The 10,234-nt window shown below is 40.5% G+C and overlaps 1 protein-coding gene across 1 annotated transcript; it reads left to right on the top strand.

Annotated features, from left to right (window-relative positions):
• The first annotated feature begins 4,075 nt into the window (after positions 1-4,075).
• Positions 4,076-4,953, top strand: C5H2orf88 (chromosome 5 C2orf88 homolog). The gene has a single exon (XM_049773315.1). The coding sequence runs from the start codon at positions 4,229-4,231 to the stop codon at positions 4,511-4,513; it is 285 nt and encodes a 94-aa protein (XP_049629272.1). The 5' UTR covers positions 4,076-4,228; the 3' UTR covers positions 4,514-4,953.
• Positions 4,954-10,234: the final 5,281 nt, after the last annotated feature.

Genomic DNA, 10,234 nt, shown 5'->3' with positions numbered 1-10,234 from the left:
TGCCAAGAAGATATTGAAATGAGGAGCCAAGCTCAGCCTTCCTTGCCAGGTGACCTCTTGGAACCAGTTTCTTCAAGAGGAACAAGTCAGGCCCATTTCCCTATTTCACTAATTATCGAGGAAGAAGGATGGAAAACAATATAAATTAGTAAAGTGGTGAAATCTGTGGGACAATCGTTTTAGAAGCTAAACTAGCTAAAGGCAGAGCCAGAAAATTTTATTCTCTAGTTATCCTGAGGTGCTCTGGAGAGTGGAGAGATGTGCCCAGATTCAGGGAGCTGTGAGGTGTGGGGTGTTGACATTACTAACAGTCTTTGCATTAAGCTAAGATTGTGCTTTCTCCTTCACCACCTACTTTTCACCTATGCTCAGGAATTAGTTGTGCAATACTGTGAAGAACAAAGTACTTTCACACCCCATTTCCAAACCGATTTCTTTTCTTTTCCTTCCTTCCTCCCTCCCTTGCCTTCCCCATTCCCTCCCTCCTTTCCTCCCTCCTTTCCTCCCTCCCTTCCTTTCCTTCCTTTCCTTCCTTCCTTTCCTTCCTTCCTTCCTTCCTTCCTTCCTTCCTTCCTTCCTTCCTTCCTTCCTTCCTTCCTTCCTTCCTTCCTTCCTTCCTTCCTCCCTCCCTCCCTCCTTCCCTCCTTCCTTCCTTCCTTCCTTCCTTCCTTCCTTCCTTCCTTCCTTCCTTCCTTCCTTCCTTCCTTCCTTCCTTCCTTCCTTCCTTCCTTCCTTCCTTCCTTCCTTCCTGATTTTAGGCCTGTGTCAGAGCAGAGTGGCAGCTATCAGTCTATTCAGGATTCTCTCAGGGGTCTTCAAACTTTTTAAACAGGGGGCCAGTTCACTGTCCTTCAGACTGTTGGAGGGCCAGATAATAGTAAAAACAAAAATTATGAACAAATTTCTATGCACACTGCATGTATCTTATTTAGAAGTGAAGAAACAAAATGGGAATAAATACAATATGTGGCCCGCGGGCCGTAGTTTGAGGACCATTGCTTGCTGGGACTTTAAATGGGCTAAAAACCTGGTGTGACTAATCCTAGCAGGCATGATGCATATTTAGGTCATTTAGGTCCTGGATGCTGGTCTTCCAGAAATCTCAAAAGTGGTTTTAAAGATTTTTATGGATTTTATGGAAGATAACAAAGTAAGCAAATGTTGCCAGTACAATCTGACAAGTTCTGACAAATGCATATATCCATGTAATCAGCACCCAAAAATATGGAGCTTTTTGGTCCTTTCCAGGTAAACATGCCACTTCACTCTCAAGGAGAACCACATATAGGATTTCTATTCTGAGGGTTTTAAGTGCCCATTCCTGAAATTAATGCAAATATGATTCGTTTTGAGAAGAGATAGTATGGCACATGAAGGGGGTGCTTGCCTTACACATGGCTGACTGAATTCAATCCTCTGCCCTACATCTATCTGGTTCCCTGAGCACTACCAGGGATGAGCCCTGAGAGCAGAGCCAAAAGTCAAACCTGAGCACAGTTGGGTGTGGTCCAAAAAAAAATCAATGATTATAAAATTACAGTAGGAAAGACAACACTGTATTGGCAAAAGCTAGACACCAGTTTATTTTCATGGGCTTAGTCTCCAAAAATAGACCCCTAAACTACTATTGTTTAAGTGATTACTGTTTAGTTTTACTAGTACTTTACATATCTTGGACAATAATTTGTCAGTGGAGTGGTGGGCAAGTCTTTTCTCCCATGGCTCTCTAACCTCTGCCTTGAAGATTCCAGCCATTTTCATGACCCAGACTCTGCGTGGGCTTAACCTTGTAGTGTTAATGATGGGTGATGACATCTTTAGGAGCTCAGGATGACCCACTGTGGGGTTGAACACAATGCTCTTCTCAAAGATTAGTCTTTTGCTGTTATGCAATACCCCCAAATACGCACTTACATATTTGAACCTACCTAGTTCAAATCTGTTTTGGGTGAGAGGGTAAAGCAATCTGGCATTATGTTGCTTGTCTATTCTAAGGTAATGCTACTTTTGCAAAATCAAAGGTCCTGAAAGACATAACATTCTGATTGTTTTATTGAGGCCTTCATCTGAAATTCATTAAGTAATTATCTTCAAAGTAACCTGAAATTTCCAATCATTCATGTCCAATTCCTTTTACTATCCCTCATAATACATAATACTTTATAAAACATTACAAGGTGAAAGTGCGCAACTAATATGGTTCCTATCTTCAAGGGAAGTTTAATCTTCTAAATAAGACAAATACTATATCCCCACCTTCTTCCCTTATTAAGTAACAGCTCTGGAGATGGATTTCCTCTCCCACTTCTACCTCAAACATCACTATTAGTTGGTGGGGAACACATGTAGTATTATGGGGGAAACTGGGTAGAGTTTATAATGTATTTTTAAATAGCACGTAGCAAAGACCACCTTTTCTGTATTAAGACTACTAAAAATAAATTAAGTGCATGGTTAGTTCTATCTTAAGACATGTCCTTTCACAAATAAGTCACTGAATTTTATGACATTTAATAGCTATTGTTTAGTCCAAAAATATGCAGGGACCAAAGCCTCATTCCCAAAGCCTTGCTTGATTCTATTCTCTTGATTGTAAGAATGCTCAGTTTTCCCACCTATGGTTTATCCTAGAGAATGCACACTGATAAAAGGTTTGTTTAGTTTTTGGGGGGATGGAACGTCCAATTAATATCTGTGAAGCCCAATTTCTCTTTCTTCCTATAATGCCTTTTTCCTTACTGCTTCTTCTAATCTACTCAATAGTGGTTTTCAAATCTCTTCCGCCTACTACTGTATTGCTGTTTAGATCTTCCTTCTGATCTTTTAGTAGTATTTTGACAGTCCCTCATTCAGCACATAGATTTTAATGAGTGTTAAATCTTCTTGAAGTATAGATCCTTTGTTTACATAATGTATAGCTCTTTTTTTAATAGCATTTTAATAATAATAATAATATTTTTTTGAAACAAGTCTTTCACTTCCTTTATTTGATAGTTTGATAATCTTCTTGGTCTAAGGTAAGTACAGCAGCTCAGCCTTTTTCTTTGAACTTGTTTATCACAAAAGTTCAAGTGTGTCTCTTGAAAGCAAAAGGTAGGATTCAACTTTCTGACTTATTTAGCTACTATGCTTTTTCATTGGAAAATTAAATACAATTCTGCCATCTTCTTGTATAAGTTCTGGGTGTATGTGTTGTCATTGTTCATTTTATTTTGAGGATTTAAGAGCTATACCCAATGATGCTCATAGCTTTATACTCAGGGATTATTCCTTGTAGTGATTGGAGAACCATATGTAATACTGGGGATCAAACTAGGGTTGGCTATCATGCAAGGCAAGTGCCTTACTCCAGCCAGAACTCTCACTCAGGCCCTCTCTTGTTGTGTATGTAAATATTTTGGGGGATTACTATGTTGCTCACCCTAATCTGATTAGGTGATTGTGCCCTACCCTAGGGTGTGACCTGGCATTCTGCCCCCACCCTAGGGTAGGACCTGATTCTGCTTCCACCATTGGTTGGTATCTGTTTCCTTTAAAAGCCATCATTCTTTCTACAACTCTTTGAATTGTTTGTAAACTTCTAACCAGGCAATACAGGTCTATACAGCCCAAGCTGTATAGATCCTTGAGGTTGGAAGTAGGAACAATTTTTCAATATGTTAATTTCTCATAACATTACAGACCAGGTTAAGCAAGTCAGTAAATATTTTAAGCTTTGCAAGTCACAAGGTTATATTACTCACCCCTGCTATTATAACATAAAATGTAAACAAATTAGGCCTGTATGATATATAAATAAATGACCTGTATGGTCATAACTTTATAGAAAAACATAAGCAAACAAACAGTAATAGGTAGCTAGCTAAAATTGGTCCCAAGGACATAAAAGTTATCAAGATCTTGTTATTTTCTATTTATTAGCAGTTATCTTTTCTCTTAATAAGAAAAATATTGTTAACTCACAATAGTGAGTAACAAAAGTGATCCAAGTGGTAAAAACACCTGTCTCCATGTGTCACCTGCTATCCAGTATCTTATATTCTGTGACTTCAAAACAAAACTCTCCTTCTCTTGACAGCTAAACGCTATCTGTGGAGAGTGGTGAGAGGAACCTTTCTGAAGCAGCCTGGAGAGGGAACACGCTAGTCAACATTGCATGGACACTTGGGTTTTTCCAAAGATGCTGCTGAAATAGTCTTTGCTGTTGGTTCCTTTCAGTCATCAGACCATGGGCTGCATGAAATCAAAGCAGACTTTCCTGATTCCCAAAATACTTGAGAGTGAGAAGCAGAATGCAAGTAAAGAAAGCTTTATATTGGATGACAAATTTCTCTCCAAGAAGCCTTTTCCAGTTTGTGTCAAAGAAGAAGTGAATGAACCCTCAAAGGCCAATGCGATCACCAATTTTGCACAACACCTGTCCCAAAAAATCGTAAGCGAAGCCATGCAACAGTGGGCAAGCAACAACATCAAGTACCAGGACATCCCATACATTGAGAGTGACGGGCAGTAATGATGGAAGAGGTTGGCAGTCTCTTGGCCTGTAAATACAGTTGGTGCTAATTTCCACAGAGAAATGAAAGCCCAAACTGGTGTGAATAAATGCAAGTAACTTAATCTGTTCAAAGTAATTTTGTATTATAATAATTTCTATCCGCTTAGTCTCAAATTTTGGTCTTTCAAAAGGCTAAGCGTAGGTTCTTTAGCAACATAGGAGTTAGCTGTATGTCTCACTGAGGAAGTATTAGTATTACCAAAGAATTAATATTACCAAAAAATTTAAAGAGAGCTTAAATGATAATACAGCAGCAGGTAAGGTACTTACTTGCCTTGCATATAACTAATCTGGATTCAATCGTCAGCATCCCATATGGTCCCCCAAGCACTACCAGGAGTAATGCCTAAGCATCTGGGTGTGGCTCAGAAAACACACAAAATAAAAAATTAAAGAGCCTCATGTTTCCAAGTAGCTATTTTAAAAACCTCTCTCTGGGGTGGGGGTGGGGTGTATGTGTGTGATCAAAGCCAGAGCCTTATACATGTGAAGTATGAGCACTTCCACTAATCTACACTCCCTATTACTAAAGCCGGTGGCTTTTACTTTGCTCATTTATACACAAATCAAGGTATGAAATCTTGAAATATGTTGGCAAAGAAATAGCACTTAGGGGCCGGGCGGTGGCGCTAAAGGTAAGGTGCCTGCCTTGCCTGCGCTAACCTTGGACGGACCGCGGTTCGATCCCCCGGTGTCCCATATGGTCCCCCAAGCCAGGAGCAACTTCTGAGCACATAGCCAGGAGTAACCCCTGAGCGTTACTGGGTGTGGCCCAAAAACCAAAAAAAAAAAAAAAAAAAAAAGAAATAGCACTTAAATCATGATAATATTTACCAGCAGACATGTTTGTGCCCCAAACCATGTAATCCAGCACATTTTATTATCATTTGGAATTTGAAAAATTCAAAAAAGATGGAAGTGCTGAGAGTGGAAGTCAAAACTTCATCAAAATTTGCACATACTGGGCCAGAGTGATAACACAGTGGGTAGGGCTTTTTGCCTTATATGCGACCAAACTGGATTTGATCTCCAGCATCAGTATGGTCCCCTGAGCCTGCCAAGAATGATTTCTGAGCTCACAGTCAGGAGTAACCCCCGAGTGGAGTCAGGTGTAGCCTGAAAACAAAAAAATGTGCATATACTACGTACAACTGAAGAGTTTTATTGAAAGTAGTAAGCATCTGATCGCTTTATTGCTCTTGTCAATGACATAAATGGAAGGCAATAAAAGTCTTGTAACAATAAATTTTATATATAAATTCAAATCTCTTTATATATTTTCATTTAGGCAACTTCCATGTAGTTTCTCCAAGCACTGCCAGGGACATTCCTGAGTAGTTCTGGGTGAGATCCACCCTCCTAATAAAGTAAGATTTAAGTAGTTATATAAAGTATTACAATATGGTGAGAACATAAAGCCATTTAAAGCAACATACAATAGTATTTTTAATATACTAGTCATAGAGTGGTGGCTTTTGCTTATGTTTTATTTTAACTTCATTCCCTGGGCCATTTCCCATTTCCCAGAAATATAACAGATTTCTGCCAGATCCACATCTAGTTAGAAGTGCAATCTCTACTCCCTCTTTGACACTTTAACAGTTTTGTTTCCAGGTACAATGCCTGGGTCCCTGAATCATTTAGTAGAGTATGTTATATAGGGATTTACCTTGGTAATGATGGATCTATTACATATCAAACCATATACCAACATGTACAAGACCTGCATAATTAGTGAATTAGCAGATGAACCATAAACCACGTGAGAAAGAGTTGGATAAGCAAATTTGCCTGCACATGCTGATGAGGATGACACACAGTTGTATCTGTCTTCTAGATCTACAAGTCCTTGGGTGGTGAGTTAGCCAATTGTGTATGAAAATTTCATAGGATATAGTAAGGACTATGAGAGTTCTTTTTTATTTCAACACAGTGATTACAAGGTTGTTCATAGTACATTGTTTTCAACAGATAAAGTTGTTCATGATTGAGTTATAGTCATTAATGTATAGTCATTAACTTCACCAGTGTACATTTCCTGCCATCAATGTCCCCAGTTTCCCCCTCAACCTCCCCAATACCCTCTCTCCTTCCTGTCTCTGGGGCATACATTTTTGTTCTCTATCTCTCTCTCCCTTGTTTTTCCTTTTAAACACTTTGGTGAGAGTTGCTTTTTGTACAGAAATGTTTGGCCTTCACTACACAATATAGTGGAACCATTATTTACAAAGAACTTAAATAGTGTTAAGTAGAAATAATCTAGAAATGATTTAAAGTATGCACATTTTATGCAAATAATACATAACTTTATAAAAACAACTCAAGTATCCTTAAGTTTTTGGTCTTGGGGCTGAGATTGGAACTGATCTCTTGCAATAAGAGTGATTATAGACTATGACAATAAGTTGAGAACATCTTTGATAGGACAGTTTTATTTCAATACCTTCATATTCAAATACTGGCTACTTCCAAATTTCTGATAAACAATGAAAAAATAGGGGGTCTGTTTGCAAGACATTTTTAGCTCCTAGAAATGGAAAAACTGGTTTCGTTTCTGAAAATCACAAAGGAGAGAAGAACAGGGACCACGAGTTAGCTGCTCATCTGTCACAATCTTGGGCAGTAACTGAGCCAAGAGGTTATGAAATTTGCTGTCTCTTTGACAGAGTATCCAGAGGAACTAGGGACTGCTTCACACCAGTACTCTCTGGGAAATAAAATTCCAGAGAAACAAACACTATCTCAGGATGAGAACGAGATTCCAGTGCAGTTGCAAACTGCTCCCCTCCTCTGGAGAGCCCCCAGGATTCCTAGTTGGTGGAGTGGCCTATGCCATACAGTGGCCTGCTCATTGCACAAGAAGTGGGACTGACTAGTTTATCATCCCAGCTATCGTCCAGCTGGGTGGATCAGTAAAGGAATTTAGGGGGGGGGGGGAGAAATCAGTATTTTTTTTTGTTTCTGGGCCACACCCAGTGATACTCAGGGGTTACTACTGGCTCCAGGAATCAATCTTGGAAGTGCTCAAGGACCATACGGGATGCCGGGTATGGAACCTAGTTCAGCTGTGTGCAAGGCAAATGCCTTATTCACTGTGTTACCAGTCTGGTCCTGGGGTGATCAGTATTTATAGGAAATAAATACTGTAGCTGCCACCAATTAAGCCATTTTTACCATGAAAAACAACCTATCAACCAAAAAACAAACAAACCAAACAAACAAACCCAAACCAACCAAAAAAATGTGGCCAAAAACAAGTGAGAGATGAGTAGACACAGAGGGACCCAAGAATGCCAGTGATGCTGGGCTTCTTCCGAAGAAGCAAAAGTAAATCTCCAGTGTTGGCAGCTGGAGGAAGGGACCTGGTGATATCTTGCCTCACCACACCGACCTAGATCTAGCCACTTGTACTTTTTCCCTCAAGAACATCCAGCACAAGGGCAGCTGAAGGCTACCAGTGCAACAAAGAACCTGCAGGTAGCAGCTGTGCCAGCAGCAGGGCACAGAAGAGAAGTGCCAGTCTCCTTTACAAAGCCCAGGCCTCCCACCAGACTGCCCTGCTCCCTTCCTTCACAGTCAGCTGGGTACTATTTTCAGTTCTGGGTCTTCGATTGAGGAGTCCCAACTTTCAGTTGCCTTATGAATTCTTAGTAAACTACCTAGCACATAAAGCACAAGCTTGAAAGGAACCAAATGGGAATAATGTGATCTTACTCCCAAAGAAACCACTTGTGTCTAATTGCCTTATTAGAATCAAAATGGACACACTGGCGAAGTAACATCCAATTCATCACCCCTCCTCAGTATTGTGGACATTTCTGGAGATGAGGGGAAGCTTATTTCTGTATTAGTTTTAGAAGTCAAGAAAGAGATTGCTACACAAGAAGTCAAGGAACAACAAAAACAAAATTGTTACAGACTGTTGGCTGATTCAAGAGTGCCCAAATCTTGCATGAGGTGACCAAATAGGTCTTCCTGGAGCAGCAAACCTGAGCTCAGAAGTAGGCCTCACTTCTCAGTTTGCAGAACTCAAAGTTTCATTACCAAATTCTCTTCCTAGTAAGATTTAGCTATGAAATAGTCTATTTTTTTCCCAATATCTCTGTGAAAGCATTTTTGTAACTTGTACAATAAAAGCCTTGCTGTAACTAACAAGCTATTCATTCTAATTAAAGTAAACTGACACTTTTCAACATTGTGCATTTTCAAATCCTTACATAAAAGACCTAATATATTGTATGCATTTCTTTTTTGGGCCTTCCACAGGGAGCTCAGGGGGCCAGTGGGTTCATTTTCAGTCAACCATTTTCAGGCAAGGGATTCATTGTGACGGCCATTATGGAGACTCGTGAGGGCTACCAAAGCCACAACTGGTGGTGCTCAGGAGTCTCCAGGACTGTAGCACCCAATGATGCTCAGGTGACTGGGTGATGCTGGAGATGGAACTGGGGCTAGCCACATCCAGATATGTGCCTTAATCCTAGAACTCTCCGGCCCTTATTTTCTTCATTTTTTATCAATTAAGTGAATAAAAATTCTTTTTTTTTTTTTTGGTTTTTTGGGCCACACCCGGTGACGCTCAAGGGTTACTCCTGGCTATGCGCTCAGAAGTCACTCCTGGCTTGGGGGACCATATGGGACGCCGGGGGATCGAATCGCGGTCCGTCCTAGGCTAGCGCAGGCAAGGCAGGCACCTTACCTCTAGCGCCACCGCCCGGCCCCAAATAAAAATTCTTTTATACAAAAAACTTCTCAGGTTGTTTAGGTTCAATTGGACTCTTTAGAGGGTTATTTTGTTGTGCTATTTCTTGGTGCTACTTGGGGACTGCTCCTGGCTCTGTGCTCAAGGATTCAGTTGTGTTGGGCCCTGGGGCACCATATGTGCAGGGGATTAATTTGGGATCAGCTGCATACAAGACTAGTACTCTAACCACTCTATTATCTGTGTGGTCCCTCCAAGTAAGAGTTTTTTTTGGGGGGGCCACACGTGGCGGTGCTCAGAGGTTACTCCTGGCTGCTCAGAAATAGCTCCTGGCAGGCATGGGGGACCATATGGGACACCGGGATTCGAACCAACCACCTTTGGTCCTGGATGGGCTGCTTGCAAGGCAAATGCTGCTGTGCTAGCTCTCCGGGCCCAAGAGTTTTAAGAATAGAAGGGCTCTAAAAATGGCACAATGAGCTGGTGCACATGATTTGCATATAGGAGGCCAGGTTCTATCCAGTGATGGCTAACCTTTTTGAGCCCAAGTGCCCAAACTGCCGATCAATGCCCAGACCTCTCAATGCCCAGTCCAGCCCTGTTGCCAGGTGAGCTGCAAAACAAACACTGGCACACTCGCCTCCCGCCTCACCAAATAGCATATCTTAATTGTGGACCCCTTCCCGCATGTCAGCTGTATGGAAACAATCTCTATTGCTGTTCTTCAACTCAAGAGAGCTATAGAGATCGTATGTAAAAAGGCAAGTAAATTTATAGTCCAAAAAGCTTTATTGTGGAAACATTTGAAATTAATATAATTTTCACAACATAAATTATTAGTCTTCAATTAGTCTTTGATTTCTTTTCCCAAACACTGAAAAAACAAACAAACAAACAAACAAAAAACAATCCAGATTTAGTCCAGGAGCCAGAATTTGCAAAATTGTGCTATAAAATACCTCAAAAATATAGTTACC

This window comes from Suncus etruscus, chromosome 5, assembly GCF_024139225.1.
Source record: "Suncus etruscus isolate mSunEtr1 chromosome 5, mSunEtr1.pri.cur, whole genome shotgun sequence".
NCBI lineage: Eukaryota > Metazoa > Chordata > Mammalia > Eulipotyphla > Soricidae > Suncus > Suncus etruscus.
Note: the sequence above shows the minus strand (reverse complement) of the source record. Positions and strands in the feature narration are given on the sequence as shown.

Bases quoted from the DNA above. Each gene is read 5' to 3' on its own strand.
- C5H2orf88 (XM_049773315.1), top strand. From the start codon at position 4,229: ATGGGCTGCATGAAATCAAAGCAGACTTTCCTGATTCCCAAAATACTT.